Source organism: Fukomys damarensis, unplaced genomic scaffold, assembly GCF_012274545.1.
Source record: "Fukomys damarensis isolate Sample0158 unplaced genomic scaffold, DMR_v1.0_HiC HiC_scaffold_9, whole genome shotgun sequence".
Lineage (NCBI taxonomy): Eukaryota > Metazoa > Chordata > Mammalia > Rodentia > Bathyergidae > Fukomys > Fukomys damarensis.
The window spans coordinates 41,946,393-41,969,787 of NW_022900921.1; the positions used below are offsets into that span (position 1 = coordinate 41,946,393).

General features: G+C 35.4%; 1 protein-coding gene across 2 annotated transcripts in view; it reads right to left on the reverse strand.

Moving 5' to 3' along the window:
- Positions 1-23,395, reverse strand: part of Tmem131 (transmembrane protein 131) — a 179,820-nt gene that overhangs the window by 127,120 nt on the left and 29,305 nt on the right. The window contains exons 1-2 of one of the 2 annotated variants that reach the window (XM_010638091.2): positions 17,387-17,414; positions 4,997-5,058 (exon numbers count right to left, since the gene is read on the reverse strand). In XM_010638091.2, the coding sequence (XP_010636393.1) occupies positions 4,997-5,058; positions 17,387-17,399 (75 nt within the window). In that variant the 5' untranslated portion in view covers positions 17,400-17,414. Of the gene's footprint in view, positions 1-4,996; positions 5,059-17,386; positions 17,415-23,395 lie in introns of those variants that run through there. The other variant, XM_010638092.2, reaches the window with a different exon arrangement.

The following is a 23,395-nucleotide window of genomic DNA, read 5'->3' on the forward strand; positions in this document are numbered from 1 at the left end:
AACGAAAATCCCTAAAATGTGTTTATGTGGAAAGCCAATTTTAAAAACATAAATGGGAGACAAAGGCTAAGAATAACCAAGGCATTACTGAAAAGCAACCAAGACAGAGGGCACATTCTACCTAATACGAACACCTTCAAAACTACAGTAATTAAGATGGTGTGGAACAGGGATTAGGACAGACAAGTAAATCCAAGAAACAGAATACAGAGCCCAGAAATAGACTTTTGCATAAAGATAGTATATTTAAGGTAAGATGTCACTAAAGAATACTAAGGAAAGAAAATACTGGGGAATATTCAAGACAACTGAATATGACAGAAATAAAATCTGATCTCAATTAACCACAAAAACTATTTCAACTGTAGCTGTAATTGTGAAAGGTGAAAGAATAAAATTCTAAATTTTAGAAGATCACACCAGAGAATATCTTTACAATCCAGGGATAGAAAAAGAAAACCCTTTAATGGGCCGGGGATCTAGCTCAGTGGCACTGTGCCTGCCTCATAAGTGCCAAGGTCTTGAGTTTGATCCTCAGTACCAAACAAACAAACAACCACCACCACCACCAACAACAAAAAAACCCACCCTGTAACAGAACTGAGTATGGTGGCACATGCCTATAATGCCAGCACTTGGGAACCCGAAGCAGGAGGATTGCTGTGAATTTGAGGGCTACATAACAGAGTTCAAGGCCAGCCTGAAATATATAGTGAGACCCTGTTTCAATATGCCAAAATGAAAAAAATTAAAAATCCTTTAATAAGACATAATGTCATTAAACAAAAAAAAGACTGATAGATAACTTTATTAAACTTTAGAATTTCAGTTCTTCGGAAGTCACCATTTCATAAAAAACAAAAACAATCCATCAACTGAGAGAAGATATTTCTGATACATTTAATCACCAAAGAATTTATGTAATGGAATTATTACTTTTGTTATGGGGGGGGTCAGGGTTCCAATTATATCCAAAATTTATAAAGAATGCCTACAAAACAATAGAAAAAAAGACAAGCAAGCCTAGAGGATATCCACATGCTCAAATAAATGTTAAAAAAAAGATATGGTAAGAAAGAGAAAGAGGAGGTATGTGAGAAACAAGAGCTAGCATTTTAAAACATTAAACAGAGAAATTCCTGATAATGGGATTGTAAATTGGTGGCCCCACTGTGGAAAATTATATGGCATTATCTATTAAAAGTGAAGATGTACATATCCTATGTCCCAGCCACTGCACCCTACTATACAAGAAACATACACAAGTTCACCAAGAGACAGCAGCAGTTCCAACAGTCAGAAGCTGAAGGGTGCTGACTTGTTTTTCATTCTTAGTATTCAAGGTGGGTGGTTGTAGTGACACAAGTATTTGGTGTGTGGAAAAACATCCCACATTTTGTTCTTTTACACGTTTACCTCAAAGTGAACACTTTAAAGACAAGAAATAGCAAATTAAAATTTTACACTTTTCTTATACGCTTTGGGAGAAAACTGAATACAGGGTCCCTAATTTAGATGGTTAGAATTCTATTTACAAAATATGATTTCCTATATGTAGTTTTAAGTTTTAAAAGACAAAACTTCATATACTCTCCACTCATGAATACTCTTAAACTTGCCTTCCAACATCTTAAAATTCTGTTTATTATTCTAGTAGAATAGTGACAAAAATACAGAGCTAGCTAGCTTTTTCCTGGGCTTTATCTTCACTGTTTATATGAAAATTATATAACAGGTTAATGCTTATAAGTGAAAGAAATAAAGTATCTCTTGTTATTCTGTTTTACAAAATTTCAAAGATACAGGGTAGGAAGTGACATTCTGTTCATTTAGGATGAAATGATGGCTAAGATACCTGACAGAGGGAATCCAATGGTGATGAGTCTTAATGCAGATTTCTGTGTCCCTGTCATTTGCAGAATCTTCTGATCTTTATACATTCTATATACCAAATCCTAGCAGCCTTCTAATCAGGAATGACAGCAATCAAAGCATGAACTACAGGAAAACACAGGCTAAAGGGATTATGGTTTCTAATTATAATATAATAAGCGTTCACTCTAACTTATGCCTGAGAGGATGGCACACATACCATGCTATGGGAAAAGTTGTGACACTAGACCTGCCAAAAACTAACTGGATGTTAGATCCTGCTATAAAAACACTAAATAAATTATTTATAAGCCTCATTTTCCGTATCTTTTTTTTGGTACTGGGGATCGAACTTGGGCCCCCAATGAGCTTGCAAGGCAGGTAGCAAAACTACAGAGCTAAATCCCTGGCGCTTGTTTTCCTTATCTTTAAAAAAAGGAATAAGGAAAACAAGCCCAATCTTCCTAGTATATATTTTTACAACCTGGCATTTTCTATTGATATGTTATTAAATGATTATTAACTGATTTCTACTGATATGTTAATTGATTCTGAGGATGAAAAAAACTAGTGTGAGTCAAGCCACAAGAAAGTAACATAAGTTCCAGATCTGGGAAGGAATGCACTTGGGCAAAATTCACATTTTAAATAATGTAAAGCAAGTTTGTTGCTTTGACCTTCTCTCTGTTTTAACTTAAATTTTACTTAGAGAAACCTCTTCTAATACATATTCTGCCACAGAAATGCTACAGGCACATTCTTCTGTTCTGGTCACACCATAAGAAACCAGGAACTACTATGAAATAGTCAAATCTCTGGCAAACTAGAGTCAGAAAAAATAACTATGTCAAAATCAAAACTTGTTTCTGGGAGGGGCTGGGATTTAGCTCAGTGGTTCCGGTGCCTGCCTCACAAGTGCAAGGGCCTGAGTTTGATCCCCGGTAGCAAAAAAAAAAAAAAAAAAACCCCAAAAACCAAAACTTGTTTCTGGGGAAACATTCTACAAGGAAATGAATAATATATACATATCTATTCAAAATGGTCTCTTCAGCTATTTGGAGATGTATAACGCGCTATATACAGCATTTCAATGTCAGGCACGTGCAGGAGTTTTAGTGAGGTTTAACTGTGGTCAAGGTAACCAACTGATATTACCTGCACTTAACACCTTTCCACTACTACAGAATTCTGAGAGGTCAATTAGGCCTTGTCCAAGCCTTGCACGAGCAAATCTCATCCTACTCCACATGCTCTCCCACTGCCAAGTCCATCCAGGCACTGCCTAACAACCTCCCTCTGCAAAAACGGATCACGCTCCAGAATGTTCAAAACTGACTACCAATTGGCAACTTAATGTCTAGTTCTTTTAGTGTCTACTTTCTACTGGACATAGATGCTTCCTCAATTAATAAGGAACTACACTTGTGTAATTTTCAGAAATTCAGTCCTGATTTGCCTGGCTTCCAGATCCTGCAAAGAGCCACTTATAGGCAGGCAGTTAAAAAGTACTCCAAGTTCTCACCTTGAAACAGATTAAAGAACTAGAAAAATGAGACTAAGTTTATTTTTTGGGAAGGTTTAACAAAGTCAGAACTTGTTACATTATCTTCAGTTTTATTTTGTTTTAAAACATTAGAAACTATATAAAGACTTTCTACAAGGGGAAAAAATGAGAACCAAGGACCGTCATGTGAAGGTACAGGATCCCAGTAATGAATCTAACTATATTGCAGACCTAGATTGTACCAATAAACTCAATAAAAAGAAAGAAAGAAAAAAGACTTTCTGCTGTGTTTCTTGTATAACTTTTGTACAGGTATGAATGAATTTCTTTTTTTTTTTTGGAAACCAGGGGTGGGGTTGTGGTTTTACTATATTGCCCAGGCTGGGCTCAAACTTGCAATCGTCCCTAAACTTGGATTTACAGGCATGCACCACACCCCCATGCCTAGCTGAATGATAAATTTATGACATTTATTTATTTATTTCTAGTACCAGGGGTTGAACTCAGGACCTTGCATTTGCCAGGTAGGCATGGCACCACTGAAATCCCTGGCCCTGTTTGACACTTTAGAAGCAAGAAAAATTTGTCTTCCAGAAAACTTACTAGCTTCATTATCAGAGAAAAAGATTCTTAAAACCCATCACTTTTGATCTTGCTCTCTTTAACTTAGTATATGAAATTCAAATCTAAACTACTAAAATGCGAACAGAAATATCATTCCAGGTCCCTAACAATATTAATTTCTCTATTGTCTCCATCTCATTTTACTTTCTTAACCTACATCTTCAAGTTTCCTTTGATAGAAAATTAATAGAATCCTATTAGTTATGCTTCCAGACAGCATGGTACTTGAAAATAAATCTTATCATAACAATGGTGGTAAGTACAACAACAAATACATTATATGATAAAGGTTTGGAAGAAAGGAGACACTGCCTAGTCATAAAAATCAGAGGGCTACTGAAGTTACCTTTTATTATCTCTTTTAACTCTGAAATTATAGATTTGATTTTTAGTTGAGAAGGCTGAATTAGGCTTAACAATGATATCTGAACTAGGTCTGAAAGGAAGAACATGATACTTACCAGTTTATACTTTCAAATTTTATGCATAATATTTTTTAAATCTGCTAACAATGGTAAGGGGAAGGATGGCCTGAGATCTACAATAGTTACAAGTTCTAGGGAAGTTTTCTTACAGATAAATATTTTGAGGTCCAACATCTGAATTTAGTGTGTGGCTCTCTGGCTCTACACTCTTGGAGTTTTCCAGGGATTCCCACTGTTCTTTTTTTATTTTTACGAAAAAATAAAAACAAATTTTCATGAAAGATTTCACTGTCCTTGATCCTTGATGTAACCCAGACCCCAGGCTCATAGGCACATACACTTGTCACATTTACAAGGCTTTGATACTATAATGATTCTGCTCTTTAAAGAAATATGTAATCTAAAAGATAATTCATTTAGTTGAGTTTTAACACTGTAAATGACTGTACTGACCTATCTATAAATAAAGCTAATAAAATATACTGCAGAGAAATCAATTACATTTTCAAAAGAAAGATAATCATGTTATTTAAGGCATAACAATGGAGTAATTTGACTTAAAAAAAATTACCTGTAGTAGCCCTCCATCATCAAAACGCAGTACTTCTATTATACTCTCCGACTGAATGAATGCTGTAAAGGAAACAAAATATACTATCATTGACAGGATAAAAATTTGATTTTCATGAAATCTTTTATCTTCAGATTAATGAATACAATTTTACATTTAAAAATACGAGCTGGGTGTGGTGGTGCATGGCTGTAATCTCAGCAATCAGGAGGTTTAGAGACAAGGATCATGAGTTTGAGAGCTGCCTGGACAAGGTGAGACCCTATTTCAAAACAAACAAACAAACACTGCTTGATGGTGATGGTTAAAGATGAAGATATTAACTAATACTTTGGAATTTTAGCAACTTTGAAATGCTATATCAAAATAGTTCCAATAACTTATAGACTGTGTAAGTTACTTCTAAAATATCTATTCTGCTATATTTTGAGAAACTACCAAAGTACTGAATTCAATTATATGTAGGTAATTATTTTCACTGGTAGATTGATTGAAAAGATTCTAAGCACTTGGAAAAGATCACCCTGACCCTAACTCTAACCCTAGACTTAAACTGTGATCAGCTGAAATTCTGTATCATCTGTTTTTTTGTAGTGAAATGACTTGGGATCAGTGGTCAAAAGTAAATTCACAGGGAAGTGGGTAGGAAAAACAGTGAAAGGAAATGGCTTCAAGAAATAGAACAAGGATCTGGGCATGGTGGCACACACCCACAATCTCAGCACTCAGGAGGCTGAAGCAGGAGGATCACTACAAGTCTAAGGGTAACCTTAACTAAACAGTGAGTTCAAGGCCAGGCTGAACTGCATAGGGAGATCCTAACTCAAAAAACAAAACAAAAAACAAACAAACAAACAACCTCTCCCAACAACAAAATACAAAACCACACTGCAAAGGTAAGATATTTAAAAGCCAGCATGACAATGCCATATCATCTGGTACTCATGCTGCTGGTATTTACCACATTGATTTGAAACCTTATATCCACATATAAATAAATCTGCATGAAATTCCTTGTAGCGGCTTTATATAGCTGCTTTATGTTATGTATAATCACCAAAATCCACTCATACTCAACATGTCCTTCAAAAGGTGAACAGACAAACTGTACAATGCAAGTGTTAGTCAAAGTAAAGGTTCACACTGCATGATTCCAAGTATGTGACCTTCTGGAAAAGGCAAAACAGTTATACATCATCAGCTTTTCTTAAAAGATGTAGAAATAAATAGGATTCAACTCTAGCAAAAAACTAATTAGGACATTTTGCTTTAAATGGCCGATTACAGTAACTTAAAATTATATGCCTAGAAAAATACAAGTGACAATAGATGTGCACTTAATCATTTCATGGGTTAACAATAATTAACCTAGAAAATATAGACAGTAATCAAAGTTCCCATATTCCCACATTTCAGGATTTAAAGTCACAACTGACAGCTACTAACTCTCCCCAAAACATTTCCTGTAATTTTATACTCTTAATGAATTCCCAATTCTGTCATTCTGTAGTTCAAGGAGCAACCAGACATACTAGAAATAAAAACTAATAATTATTGATCACTATACTATTAAAATTCAAACTATCATGCAGACATTACTGATGCCATTTTAAGGTTTTCTTTTAAAAAGGCACAGTGAGATTCTGTTCAGCAGGAAAGTAGATACAGATATACTATGAATTTCAGAAAAAAATCTCAGAATCTGTGCTTTTAAACCCATTACTACTTTCAAAGCATTAATCCTCATGACTGACAGCACTTTCAAGCAACCTAATTTTCAAAATTAGTCATGTATTTATGACATGAAGTGAGGAAAGGAGGATATATAAGCAAATAGGATTTGTATCTGTAGCTTTTCTGATTCTATTGGTATTTATTCTGAGACATTTGGCTCACCAAGGTCTACTTAACTGCTCACACCACTATCACATAAAATTTTCAGTGTCAGTTGTTTAATGATTCACTTCCAACATGAAGTTCAGAAGTTGGATGTTTACATCTTTATTCCATTTAGTAAAAATTGATATTTATATGATAAACATCTTTACTTTAAAGGCAAATGTTTAATTAGCACTTGTTTTTTTTCTTTTAGGTAGAATTCTGGATACAATCTGTCTCTTTAAAAGTAATTCATGCTGGGCTGGGGATTTAGCTCAGTGGCACTGCCACCTGCTTCACAAGGGTAAGGTCCTAAATTTAATCCCCGGTATCAAAACAAACAAAAAATTAATGCTTTATTTGTACAACTAGTACAAGCTGTACAGGTGAGGTAAGGTGTGTCAACTTTAGGAACATAGGTTATCACTGACTTTATCTCTGACTCCCATGGTCTCTTTCTTCTTAGAAGGAAGAGGCTGGACTAAATTCTCTTTAAATCCCCTACAAAAGCAGGAAGAAAAGTTACACAGGCAGGCCACAGGAGGCTCCCAAATCCTGTCAAATCCCACCTACCCTGTAAAGCTCCTCATGAACTTTCGTATCTTCTTTAAACTTCAACCCAGGGGCCACTCACAGCAGTGAGCCCATCCCTAACTGCTCCAAGCAGCCCTGCTATCCTCTATAATGTGCCCTGTTTTAATTCATCATGATGTATGATAATTTCTGGTTTGCCTGTTAATCATTTGTGCTTAGCATAAAGAAGAAATATGGAGGAAAAATGGAACATAGAGTTTGCTAAGATATGACATGTCAGAATTCATCATTCTTAGTGAAATTAATATTTCTTTTACAGTTACATTTGCTCAAGACTTTTTTTCAACAAAGGGCTTAGTAACTGAGAATTTGTAATCATCTGTACTGGTCTATAAAAGTCTCCTCAGGCTGTAAAGATACTTTGAGTTCAAATCTTTGTCTCTTCCTTTACTAATTATTATCTGAAAGATGCATGATATACTTAATTTATCTTCTTGCCACATCTGAAGTGAAAAGGAATTCATGTCAGTCAAATTTTTGACTTGTATTTCTTTTCCTCCTCCTCACCTCTGCCTCCTACTTTGCCATAATGTGAGCAGCTCTGAACCACCACGTGCTCTCTCCCTTGCTGTCTGATCTTACCACAGAACCAAGCTGTTATGGTCAAGTAATCAGGGATTGAAATCTCTGAAACTATGAGCCAAAATAAATCTTTCCTCCTTTTTTTTTGGTACTGGGGATCGAACTTGGGTTCTTGTGCTTGGGAGGCAGATGGCAGCACCACTGAGCTAAATCCCTGGCCCTTTCCTCCTTTTAAGTTGTTTATGTTAGGTATTTTGTTACAGCACTGGAAAGCTAACTAACATATATCCAAAGTCTTCAAACAGGAACAATGAGTGTCCACTACAGATGAATGGATCAATAAAACAGCACTGACATAATGGCACATTATTCAGCCTTCAGAAAGAATGAACTTGTGATACGTGTTTAAAACATGACTAGATCTCTTATGCTAAGGGAAAGAATCTAGAAATAAAAGGTCCAATAGTGTAATTCTACTTACATGAATTATCTAGATTAGGCAAATCTATGCAGATTGAAAGTAGGCTAGAAGTTATCGGAGGCTGAGATGGAGGTAATCATCATTGCTTAATGTTACTGAGTCTCTGGGGTGGTGAAAAAGCTCTGGAAATAGGTAACAGATGGTTGCACAACATTATGAATATATTTAATGCTACTGAATTGTTTTTGTTGTTTTTTTGGTACCAGGGACCGAACTCAGGACCTGGCATGCCTCAGAGCTACATCCCTGGCCCTGAATTGTATGCTTAAAAATAGTCACAAAGGTTTAATTTTATGTTACATGTATGTTATTAAAAAGCCCACAGAATAACAAAAAAACATTTTTTTGCAGCAAAATATTAACAGTTGAATCCCCCAATGTATAAAAATTGCACATTGTAATGGAGTGGTTTATATACAAGATATGCAAGACTGGCTCAAAATTAAAAACTCACTGTTATTCACTACTATTTGATAGAAAATATATCCACAAAACCCAATACTCATTCATGATAAATGGCCAATAAGATAGAAGAAAAGTGGAACTACTACAACTTTAGTCTCAACAGAAGCAGGAAGACTGCCAAGAGTTTGCGGACAGCCTGGGCTACACAGTGAGTTCAAGGCCAGCCTGGACTACATAGTAAGACCCTGTTCCAAAAATCCAAAAACAGGGGCTGAGGATTTAGCTCAGTGGTTCTGCCGCCTGCTTCACAAGCACAAGGACCCGAGTTCAACCCCTGTAACAAACCCCCCAAAACAAAACAAAAAAAAAACAAAAACTAATACACACACAGACATATACCTTTGTTCTTTAACCACACTGGAAAAAAAAAATAACAGCAAAAATTGAGAAACTCAGAAAATACGAGGATATTGAAAAACAGGATCCCTAATAATCAGTGTGTTAAAAAAGAAATAAGGGAATTTAAATATATTTTGAAATAAGCAAAAACAAAAATACAAAACACCATAATTCAACAGTGCTAGAAGAAAAATTTAGAGCAATACATGCGTATATTAAAAAGAACACAAAGATCTCAAATTAATAATCTAACTTACCCTTTTAAGAAACCAGAAAAGCAAAGTAAACCTACAACAAACAGATGAAAAGAAATAATATAAGTTAGAGTGTAAGTACATAAAATAGAGAACAGAAAACAAGATAAAATTAATGAGACCAAAATTTGTTTTTTTAAATAGATCAAAAGTTGGCAAGACTTTAGTTATACTAACCAAGAAAAAAAAATTATGATTAAGCAGAGGATCTTACGACCTTATAGAAAGAAAAAAGAAAGACCTATCAATCTCACAGAAGAGGGACTATGAAAGAGCACTATGAACAACTATATACTAACAAATTAGACTATGTGAAATGGACAAATAACTAGAAAGACAAAGTACAGAAACTGACTTGATTAAAGAGAAAATTATAGACCTATAACAAGGAAAGAGACTGAATTAGTAATAAAGAAGTTTCCCATAAAGATAACCTACAGACATGGCTTCATTGATGAATTCTACTACATATTTTAAAAAAGTAACACCAATTCTTTGCAGACTCATCTAAAGAATACAAGAGGAGAAAGCACCTCCCAATTTATTCTATGCCATTAAGACCCTAATGCCAAAATCAGTTATCAGAAGAAAACTATAGATCAATATCTATAAACTACAGACCAATGCATATGGATATAAAATCCTCCCCCCAAAAAGCAAACCATACAGAAGACTGCATACCTTGAACAACTGCAAGATTCTATACATTAAACAACAAAGCATCATTGAAAGAAATCAAGGACCTATGTACACAGAAAGACATCTGTTATTGAGACATAACAAGAGGGCAATACTCCCCAGTTTTATTTTCAAAATGCAATCCAGTCAAAATCCCACCCTACTCTTTGGCAAACTGATTCTAAAACGCACAAAAAAATTCAAATACAGCCAAAACAATACTGAAGAACACAGTGGAGGACTCACATACCTTTATTTCAAAACTTAACTACAAAGTTACACTAAGATAATGGGGGGAGGAGAGGGAGAGAGAGAGAGGGATATTAAACTGAATATAAGCCAGAGTTTAGAAATAAATCCCTTCACTTAGTCAAGTGATCTTTGACAAGTACCAGGACAATTTAAAGAAGAAACAATAGTCCCTTCAAAACATGCTTTTGGTACAACCAGATGTCTGCATATGGAAGAACGAACTGAGACCCTACCTCACAACTTATGCAAAAATTAGCTCCAAATAGATCAAAGACTTCAGAATTAAAACTAAAACTATAAAACTTGCAGAAGACAACACAAGCATAAGTCTTTATAACAACTGATTAGGCAATGATATTTTAGCTAGAATAGCTAAGTAAAGAAAAATTAGGCTTCATCAAAATTAAAACAATCTGTGCTTCAAAGGACACTATAAAGTGAAAACCCTCAGAATGGGAGAAGACTCTTGCAAATGATAGAGCTGATAAGTAGTACATAAGTAGTACATACACAGAATATATAAAGAACTGTTACAAACAAAACCCCCAAAATATCCTAATTAAAACATACAAAAAGGATCTGAACAGACATTTCTCCAAAGATGCACCTATGTTCAATAAATACATGAGAAGACACTTAGGATTAATTCTCAGAGAAATGTAAATCAGAACCCAAACAGACTAGCTGTATGGTCATAACAAAACAAAAACAAAAAGTGTTGGTGAGGAAATGGGCACACTGGAAACTCTTAAGATGCTGTTAAAACATAAAATAGGGCAGTAACTTTTTAAAAGTTCGGCAGTTACTGAAAAAGATAAATACAGTTAGTACATGAGCAGCATTCCACTCACATATATGTAAGAAAATTGAAAACATACGGACACAAAAGTTTATACACAAATGATAATAGCAGTATTATTCATAATAGTTCCAAGGTGAAAACACCCCAAATGTCTATAGAGTAATGAGTATAAAACAAAATATGGAATCCATAGAATGTGATATTTTTCAGCAAAAGAAAAAAAGGGGAGATGAAGATATATGCTACAATATGGGTGAATGTTGAAAAATAAAATGCTAAGTGAAATAAGCCAGATATAAAAGGCCATATATTGTATATTTTAGTATTCCATTTCTAGGAAAAGCCCTGAATATGATAATCTATAGAATCAAGTGTAGGTGAGCAGTTGCCAGGGACTAAGAGGAAATAGAGTGAGGCTGCTAATGTGTATTGGCATTTCTTCTGGGGATGATGAAATACTTTCTAATTAGATGGCAGTGATGTTGCACAATTCCACAAGTATAATAAGAGACAAAAAAAAATCACTGAATTATATAACTTAAAAGATAAAATTATGAAGACAAAATTATTGGAGTTGTATCTCAATATTTATGCATTTAATGTGAAGCTAGGGATCAAACTCAGGGCCTACTATAAAGTAGGCAAACATGCTCGCCATTGAGCTACATACTCAGCCTTTCAATATTTTAAAGCAATGATGGGGAAAAAAGATAGTGCATGGTTTTGTGTTCTGCACTTTAAATATTTTCTAAAAAGCTATAGCTTTTTTCTTCTCATTTTGGCAGGACTGAAAATTGAACCGAAGGCCTTCACACTGAACAACATCCCCAGCCTTTAAAAACAAATTTTTTTTGGCCGGGCATGGTGGTGCACGCCTGTAATCCCAGCACTCGGGAGGCTGAGGCAGGAGGATTGCTGTGAGTTCGAGACCAGCCTGTGCCACATAGTGAGTTCCAGGTCAGCCTTAACTACATAGTGAGACCCTGTCTCCAAAAACAAAAAAACAAAAAAACAAAACAAAAAAAAAAATTTTTTTTTTCTTTTGAGAGGGCGTCTTGTTGATTCCCTAAATTGCCCAGGCTGAGGGTAATGGCATTTAAATACCAGGTAATCACGGGGTAAAATGTAACCTCTGCTTGAGAAGAGCATTACATTTCAAGCTCTCTCACATATAAAAATCTATTTATTAGGGTGTGTGCATGGGTCTTGCGGAGGAAGAATGAAGAACAAATGATAAAGCAAACAGGGCAAACTTTCAACAATAGGTGAATCCAAGTAAAGAATTGCAAGAGTTTTTTACTCCATTTTCATTACAGATTTTTTCAAACTTTGAAAATATTCCAAATAAAGACTTTACAAAAGAAAAAAATCATTTATGTAAGATTATAAAAAATTTCAATGCTTAAATACCCCCCAATCTTTTAAAAAGACATGTATCAAGCTATTGTAAAGTCACTTAATTCTGCTAATTTGGAAATGCTGGTTCCAGAGGTGGCTGGTAGCCTCACTGCTACTACAGGTGCGAAGTGGTAAGAACAGTAAGCTGCTGACATGCCTATAACTACTGTAGTATTACAGTTATCTTAAAAGTGTCTGTTAAAATGATGGATGTACTTAATGGCAACTCAGCAACCAGGCAGGGGATTTATCTTGTGTAATTTCAAATAATAAATGACTTATATTACACATATACACAATATACAAAATATATAATATACAATATTACATAAGCAATCATCCATATCCTACATATTTTTTTCCCATGTGCACAAAGAAGTAATTAAGAAACTAGAAAGTGAAGAGCAGATCAAAGCCATGGTAGATGATATGCGCCTGCCTAGCCTGTGTGAGGCCCTGGGGTTCAATTGCCAGCACCATTCCAAAAAAGAAGGAATGAAATTGAAGAAAACAGAAAAATCAAAGGAAATAAAACTTTCTGGGGGAATGATTACTAAAACCAATAAACCTCTAGCTTGACTATGCAGTTTTTAAATTGAGAGAAGTCATGTATTAGAAACATGATTAGATACAACTACACTTTCTATAAACATTATAAGGCCAATGAGGAAATATAATTAACAATTCTGTTAGTACAGCCAGAAATTCACTTTAGGACATGTACAAATTCCTTCAAAGACTCAAAATGCCCTAAGTCACCCAGGAAAAACTAGTTAACTTGGATAAACCTACATTGTACTGACACAATTTATTTTGTAATCAAAACCTTCTTAGGACCAAGATTGCAGTATATTTCTGCAATCCCAGCTACGGGGAGGATGAGGCAGGAGGATCAAAAGCCAACAGCCAGCTTGGGCAATTTATAAGATCATGTCTCAAAAACATTTAATAAAAGCTGGGGAGGCAGCTCAGTGGTAACAGTGCTTGCCTACCATGCATGAAACCCTAGGTTCATTTTACACGCACATGCTCTCAACCTTCCTCAAATAAAACTCCAGGCCCAGATATATTCAATGATGAATACTCCCAAACATTTAAGGAAGGGAAAAAATATTCTGTACAAACTCTCCCAGAAAATAGGTGAAAAAAACTTCCCAACTCATTTTATGAGGCCAACATGACTGTGATTATTCAGCCAGACATTAAAAGAAAAATGGCATACAAATATAGTATCTTTGTTATTTCAGAGATATTATAAAACTTAACATTCCAACAATATAATCCACTAGGGTATAAAAAGGATAAATACATGATGACCAAGTGAGGTTATCCCATGAATGAAATATTGAGTTAATATTTTTTTAAAAGGCAATTCATCCTAAAGACTTAAAAAAAAAACACCCCACAGTCATCTAAAAAAAATGCAGAAAAAGCATTTGACAAAATTCATAATCTTTTTATGACAAAAGATACTGGCAAAGCAAGAATAAGTGGACTTTTACAAAAGACAGACAGCTAATATCATAATGGTAACAGACAAAACATCTTTCATGCAGACTGACAAGGTAAGGAAGTCAGTCATTTCTCACCACTCATCCTATGTCACATTGAGAGAATGAAAGACAAGAAGAAAAAAGAAAATAAAAGAATGCAGACTGGAAAAGAAACTTTCTGGCACACAGACAATATCATTTTCAATGCAGAAAATCCTAAGAAACCTACAAACATTCTACAGATAAGCAAGATTAGCAAAGTGGCAGGGTACAAGAGCAACAAATAAAAATCAATTGTGTCTCTTACTACTAGAAAGAATGACTGGAAACTAAAAGCCCAAAACCATTTAAATAGTATCTAAATATATGAAAACCAAAGGACATATTGTATCAAACACTGCAGCCATTAAAAAACACCTAGGGGTTGGGAATTTAGCTCAGTGGTTCCGCCACCTGCCTTGCAAGCACAAGGTAGTTCAAGTCCCAGGTACGCCCCCCCCAATCGCCTAAGAGAGGGGGCTGGGGACTTAGCTCAGTGGTGCCACCACCTGCCTCTCACGTGCAAGGATTTGATCCCTGGTATCAAAAAACAAACAAAAAACACCTAAGATAATGGAGAAATCCCATGTTTTTTAATCAAGGCAATATTGTTAAGACACCAATTTCCCCCAAATTGATGAAGATATTCAATGTGATTTCAATCAAAATCTCAGCAAATTTTTGTAGAAATTTATGGGATGATCCTAAAATGTGTATCAAAATGTAAAGAACTCCCAAACAGTGAAAAACAATTTTGAAAAAAGAAAAAAGTCTGGAGGATTTAAAACTGCCTAACCTTATAACTTAAAGCCATCGTCAGGCATGGTGGTAGACACCTTTATTCCCAGCACTTGGGAAGATGAGGCAGGAAGATCACTGCGAGTTTGAGGCAAGCCTGAATTATGTAGCAAGACCCTTTCTCAAACACATACACACACACACACACACACACACACCCTGAAAACAACTTAAAGCCATAATAATCAATGACAAGTATAACACTGACATAAAGACAACAGATATATAAAAGACTTCAGATACATATATATATATATACAAGAGCAACAAATAAAAAAAATCAATATATATATATATATATTCCACTGATTTTAAGAAAGATGTCAGACACAAATGGGAATAGCCACATGGGAAAGAAAGGAAAAAGAAAAACTAGCACAACACTCTGACAACTCAATACTTATAGAAATCAACTTGAAATGCATGATAGGACTTAATGTAAGAACTAAAAATTCTACGAGAAAGAAGATTCATTCGGAGGTAAATGGGTACATTTTGAGGATCTACTCCTTAGTGAAATAAATAAGTCACACATATGCAAATACCGAATAGTTTCTCTAGTGTGAAAAACTAAGAGTACTCAAGATCCTAAGGAGACAATTAGCAAATAGGAAGAAAAGGACCAAAGGTGTAGGGACAGTGAGAAGGATAGGGAAAGGGGAATAAGGGAAAAGGAAAAAAAAATATGAGAAAATGTAAAAATGGAATTAAAGTGTTTGAAGGGGGGAGGGGAGGCGGGGTGGGGACAAGGGGATAAAATGAGAACCAAGACCTGGCATGTAAAGGTATAAGATCCCAGTAATGAATGTAACTGTACTGTCTACCTAGAATGTACCAATAAATTAAATTTAAATAAAAAAAAAACTAAAAATTCTAAAACTCAATAGCAACAAAGGAAATTTTATTGACTCCGGATTTGTAAAAATATTCCATTACAAAAAAAAAAACTATAAAAGAAAAAATCAGATTGGGTTAAAAATTTTTAAAACTTTTACTCTTCAAAAAGAATAAAATAAAAATACAAGCTGCAAACTGGAGACAATAACTGCACATTTATTTGAAAAAAGACTTGTATCCAGAATACGTAAATAACTTTTACAATTAAATAAACCCAATTTTTAAAATGCAGAAAAGATTTGAACAAATATCTAGGCAAAGGCAATATGAATGGCACATAAAAATACTAACATATTGTTCATGGGAATGGTGCAACCAGCTTGAAAAACATCAGCAGTTTCTGAAAAATTAAAACATACACCTGACCATCAGTCATTCTTTTCAGAAGAAGCACTTGCCCAAAGAAAATACACGTGCACAAAAAGACTCGTATACGAATATTTAGAGGAAACCACCTATATTCCAACATAGCGAAAGGATGAACAAACTGTGGGGGGCTTGCCTCCCCACACAGCAGAATATTATGCGGTAGTAGAAAGGGAAAAACAAACTTCCAAAACATACATAACCAATGAATACCAAGTTAATTATGCTGAAACAACGCACACACTCAAAGAGGAAATATTACACGATTCTGTTTATATAAATTTTAGAATATGCAAACTGTATAGTCTATATTTTTATTTGGATGACACAAATATTTACATATATAAAATTTAAAAAGCCATATACTTAAGGTGTATGTAACACATAGAACGTGTTATATGATTCAATCAAGAAATGAGTCAAAGTTAATAGCAGTATTTCATGGACATTCCCACTTTTCCTCTCCCGGACTTCCCCCAGACTGACTGGCTGATCCTGGTATCTCTGGACTTCCTTCTTCTCTTGACACAAACTGCAAATCTAGGAAAGAACATCAGGGTAGGGTCTAGCTTCAGGATATTCTCCTTTGGGTGGTAACAGATTAAGAAAATGGGTAACCTCAGCTACTTAAGAGAAATACTAGTCTGTTTTTTTTTTTTTTTTAAATCTCACATTATCATCTAGAAGTCAAACTAATTAAGAGTCAGAAGGAGGGCATGGATCTGCTGACTGCTAGTGTTCGGTATTTATCGTATCTACATCTATATTCCATTTTATCCACTTAAGATTCCAGGGCATAGGATTTGGCTCAGTGTTTCTGTTGCCTGCCTTGCAAGCACCACACACACACACACACACACACACACACACACACACACACACACACACGAGAGAAAGAAAGAAAAGAAACGATTACAGTCTAGGTTCTACCTATAGAAATAAAAACTGTTGTAATCAAAGATGACTGAAATTCTAGCCAATAAAGATTCAAAGAGTGAAACTAAACTGAATTTTGATACACAAATGTCCTCAAAATAACCCAAATTTGCAGGAGAGGGCTACAATGAAAGTGTATATAGTCAAGAAGCCCACTCATTTCTCAAGGAACACACCCACTGGAGTTTTAAAACTCACCAGAGTTGTACATTTTAAAGCTCAAATGACAAACCTGTAAGAAAAACAGAGAGTAAAACAAAACAATTCAACTGATGGTAGAAACTCACACTAAGCACAACCAGATATATTTTAAAAGGCAAAAAAAAAGGCTTTAAGTGAAATCAATGCTCTAAAGTGATTAGAAAAACAGGCCTCATGGGTTTGGCAAACAGGCTTGATATTAAATTGAGAAAGTTTTATAACTAGAAGAAAAGATGTAAATAATAACTATCTTCATTAGTTTGAACTGGTGTTTTTTACTATTACATGACTTTTGCAAATATATGGTCCAAGAACTTTTTTACTATCAGTCTTCAATAGCTTATTTATCATCTCTGACATAAATTTTATATTAAAAACTATTCAACAGAATTCTAAAATGAAATTAGGTGTTCAAATAAATGAGAGTTTTTATAAAGAGAAAAAAGTAAAAAAATGCCAAGTTTGGCAGGTTCCAAGTTAAAAAAAAAAAAAAGAGAAACCAAAAATTCTGTTATGCCCAAGAACTTGACATTTTACATATATATATATATACACACACACACACACACACACACACACACACACACACACACACACACACATATATGTATTAGCATTACTATAGATTTAGTTATATTTTTACTTTTGATTACATAAAAACATCACTGTATCTTTCCCTTCTAATCGGGGACAGATCCTGACCTCTAGTCTGCCCCTTGACTTTGGTCTGCTTCAAAGCATGAGGGTTACCATTTTTGGTGCTGACCACTTGCTATAAACATGGCATCAGCTCACTCAAATGACAGGGAGGGGCAAGGTTATTTTATGACTTCACTATAGGATAAGTCTATTACAAGCCTAAGTTTTGTAGGTCTGAAATTCAAGGAGTATTGAAAAGAACCAAGAAAGAGGCTGGAGAGCAGAAAGTAAGTCACAGCCTATGCTAAGCCCTAGAAGTTACATGCCATTTCCCCCACTTTTTAGTAACTCACTCAAGGTCACACTGCTCGTAGGTGGCAGTCAAGGGGAGAGCTCAGGCTTGCCTCTCTGCAAAGTTCAAGTTTATACTGGCTCTCAACAATCTTCCAGTCACAGGGAGTCTCCAAATAAGATCAGCTTCCTGAAGGCAGAGGAACCTGGTGAACTAATAAAACAACTAATACTGAAAAACTAACAGCTAAAATAATAGTCAATAATAGCTAAACTAATAGCTAAAATAATAGTCTTGGAGTCCTACATCGAATCAGTAAAATGTAGATCATGGGCCTTCATCCAGATGTCCTGAACCAGGCTGTGGGGCTAAGCCTGGGACTCTGAAGGCTGTACTGATTGATACGCAAAAGCTTTGAAGGCGGGTGACTGAAAGATGGCTGTCATACTTTGACAGGTGGATGACCAGATTTGAAGGGGAGTAATGAAGAAAGAAAAGACTTACTTCAGCCTCAAACAGGACTGAGATGAAATATGCAAGTGAAAATACTGATGTGCAGTTTCAAGACAGCATTTGAACTTGAGTTTATAGCTGAAGACACCAACAAAGAGGTAAAAACTGAAGCTTCCCAAAACCACCATGGAAGAAAAGAGAACTGAAGCTTACAGTTTAACACATGGCAGGACGTCCCTCAGGCAGCAGTAGAGCCCCTGACAGTGGAAGTTTGTGAGCAGGGTCAGAAAAGACAGCTCATACCTATCTTGCAAGGTGAATGGAGGGTTTAACAGCATCAAAGGAGTACTGGAGAATCAGGGGAGGGCTTTAAAATAAGCCTGATTATGGAAATGGAAGCCACGTTAGATAGATTTTTAGGCAGCAGAGAGAAGCCTCAAATGGTCAAGAAAATGGGAATGGGGAGCCGTGGAAAGGAGGAAAAATGCTCTTTCTTGAAGACTGGAGAAGCCCATGGATGGGGAAACACACTGAGGATGAGGAAGGAGAGGTAAAGTAGGAGCAGATGCTTGAGGGCCTGTCTGCAGTAAGCTGAGACACAGGTTCATCTGTGTCCAGGCAGTGGGCCCAGTGAGGCAAGGCACGTTGCACACCTAACTGCTGAGCCACAGGCTTGAGGCCTGAAGAGCCACTGTGGCCCTGAATCACACACAGGAAAACATCTTCTTTTTTCTAGAACTGGGGCGCAAACTCAGAACTCTCTGCTTGAGAGGCAGTCGGCGGAACCACTGAGCTAAATTCCCGGTCCAGGAAAATATTTTCTGCTGAACCTTTTCTACTGAGAACTTTAACATCCCAATATTATATTTTTTCTGTTTTTTTTTCTTTGTTTTTTTTAACCTAAGCATTTTAAGGATTAAATTCCTGGTAAGTAACTGCTTGGCATAGATAACCTAAGAACAAGGGCATTCTCCTATGTAATTATACTTCTATTTTCACACCCAAGTACTCTTTTAATATTGATACATACTATAAACTTTTTTTTTAACAATCTAGAACCCAATCAAGGATGCCTTTCATCTGTTGAAACGTCTTTAAATTAGAACAGCCCCTTCAAGTATTTTTCTTCCTTGACATATTTTTTTTGTTTATTTTTAAGAGTAGGAAAAATTTATTGAGGGTAAGAAAGCTTCCATCTAAGAGACAGAAAGAGGACTGCAAATTACATTGCCTGCTCACCCCACTTCTCCAAGATGTTTTATACAGCAAAGCAATGTGGTGAGGCAGGTACAAAGTGGGACTAAACTATAAGACCCAACGGAAAATTACAAGGTGGCCATGAGGTGGGGCAAAACTACAACCAACAAATATGATTCCAAGTACAGTCACTCAGGTAATATTAAGTGGGGGTCAAATGGGGAGCAAATCATGTAGCAAGCCTACAAGGATTTTCAGTAAGGGTGGGTCAGGGATCTTTCTTGGAAAGGCTGGGCTAAGACCTTGGCCCCCTCACCCAGGTGACTGATACCCATTTAGAATATCAATCACTGCTCTTTATCTCAGGGGAAACCCAAGGGTATGGTAGTTTCTCTCCTTCTACAATTCTGGCCACAGTGAATGTGTCTTTATTGTCCTCCATGTTGGCTCTTTGCTGTGTTGGCTCCTTGAGGGTGGCCCTGTGTAACGACCTACAAGATATCTAATTAACTTACCTATCTGCAATACTTCCCCCTCTGAAGAAGTACCCCTAACTGTTGTGAAAGGCAAAGGGTGAAGACAGCTCTGGCTACTTCCAGCTGAAGAGGGTCATAGTTATGATCAGCAGTTAGAGTTACTCTACAAGGGTCTGTCTAAGGGCAGTTGATAGACACCAGGCATTGTCATCTTGGTAGCTGCACAGCTTTTAAGTCTGGAGGAGAGAAAGCCAATGAAACAGTTAAGAATGCATGGGCCAAATTATAAGGTGAGCAGAACTACTATGAATATAGCCCACAAAGAGGATAAGGAAAAGGTTCATGGGACTTCAGAATCCAACATATAAATCATTTAGTTTAGCAGTTATGAGCTGTTTACAAGGTTGATCTGGTGGATCCTGGTAAAAGAAGTCTAGCACATTTCTTATTAGTTCCATTTATATGACTGCTTGGAGTTTGGCAACCTCTAGGCAAGAATAAACAAAACTTTATAAAGAAATTAGAGTATGCATAATCTAAGCATGAGCACACTAGAATGAAAGGGCAGGTTGGGGAGAAAGTCACACTTAGAAATCGAAATAGTGATTGAACCTGCTGGACTTAAGAGTCTTTCATTGATAGAGGTTACCTATAAGTCTGATACTTTGTCATAAATGTCTCTAGTTTTAGCTGTAAGATAGGAGACAATTTGAAGAACTTGACATATAGTCTTAAAAAATCAAGACCTACTGTTTTATAGAATATCCCTAAATATTGATTTGCTACAGTGTTTTCTCATGATTAGACTCAGACTGAACATTTTTGTCAAATATAATAACATGTATCTATTCGGCAGCAGGTATCAACTTTGTCTAACATTACTGATGATACTAAATTGGATCACCTGGTTAATACAGTAACCACTAGATATTTCCACCATAAAGGTATCTTTTCCTCTCTTGTGAGTAATAATCCATAAGGAGAACTTTTGAGATCAATCTCTCACCAATAATTTTAGCATCCATAGTTGACTGCTGCCTGAATCAATGATTACAATGGTTGTTGGAAAGCTGTGATTTTCCAGTTCAGTTTAGTACATGTATTAGTTGGCATTCCTCGGAAATGCCATTTTTTATTTCTTCCTACCCTTTTTAGGTTCGCATATCACTTATGGATTCTTCTCCAAATATAATAACTATTATTGTTACTCTTTTTTAATGTTCAAAATATCCCAAATATGCCTGATGAGAACCCCTTAAAACCAGCTCTAGTGTCTTTCTGACATGCTTTCATTAGTCCCTGAACAATTCTTTATTTTCTGGAAAAAATTGTTTCAAAACCAGTTTGTAGTTTTCCTGTCTGAACTCTAAATGGTTTCACTGATGAATTCCAATTAACAAATAATGTTGAAACAGCTTAAAATAAACCAAAACAAAAATTTCAGTATTTTAGGAAAAAATTTAAAGCCAACATTAACCTGACACCAGAAATAGGCAAAAATATTGTATAAAAACTAAAACCAAAGAAAATAAGAACACAACTATTCTGGACAGCTTTGTCCAAGACTAGCTTTTTATTTTTTATTTTTAAAAATTATTATTATTATTGTTATTTGGTGAGTTGAGATACCATTATGAAAGCCTAATTGTGAAAAGAATTAATTCTCAAAGTGTTAAACCTTTCTAAGATAAATGTTTACTTATATGTACAAGAATTGAATAGTTTGGAAGATGATTAGTTTATAATCACCTCTATAATATTAATTAGAAGTTGTATAAATCTGGATTACATGTATAAATGTAAAAATTGTTTACAATATGCTGTTTGTTTTTGAATATTTAAATTTAAAAAAAAGTTAAATCTGTTCTCTAGTACATATATAAGTTGGGAAAGTTAATGCTCTAGTTTTTGGAAAATATCCCTAGGGGAACATACAGGTAATTCACTGCTAAAATTCAGTTGTTGGAAATATAAGGGAAACTAACTCAATATTTCAATTTTATCTGTACCCAGAAGCAGTAGACATGTAAACAAATGTGCAATAAAGAATTATCTTTTAAAAAATTAAAAAACCAACATCTTATTAATTACACTAAAATTCTTAACAATGTTTTACCAAATTGAATCCAGCAATGTATAAAAATGATTAATATAGGGCAGGGATTTAGTGGTTCTGTCACCTGCCTCGCAAGCGCAAGGTCCTGAGTTTGATCCCCAATACATCCCCCAAAAATCAGATTAATACATAACGATGAAACAAAATAATAGAAATGTAAGATTGGTTCAACGTTTTTTTAAAAAATCAATAGATTTTACCATATTAATATTCTAAAAGATCAAAAAACTAGTTATGGTAACCATTTTAATAAACAGAAAAAGCATTTGATAAATTCACTAATTCATGATGAAAACTATGCGAAATAAAAACAGAAAGACCTTCCTCAGCCTGATTTTGAGCATCAATGAAAAAAATCTATAAATAACATCAAACTAAAACTGGGAACAAGAAAGAATGCCCATTTGTGCCATTTTTATTTGACATTCTGTTTTTTGTTTTGTTTTTGAGACAGGGTCTCACTATGTAGTTGAGACTGACCTGGAATTCACTATGTAGCCCAGGCTGGTCTCAAATTCACAGCGATTCTCCTGTCTCAGTCTCCCGAGTGCTGGGATTACAGGTGTGAGCCACCACACCTGGCTTATTTGACATCATTCTGCAAGTCTTAGCTACTGCACTGAGACAATGAAAAGAAGCGAGAAGAGTATACAGTAAAGCTCTAAAGATATTATTTATAGATACTGGGTATGTAGAAAGTCCTAATGAATCTACAAATTTTAGTAGGTGCTACTCAAAGTAAGGTTACAGGATCCAGGGCTGGGGATTTAGCTCAGTGGTGCCGCCACCTGCCTTGCAAGTGCAAGGTCCTGAGTTTAATCCCCAGTACAAAA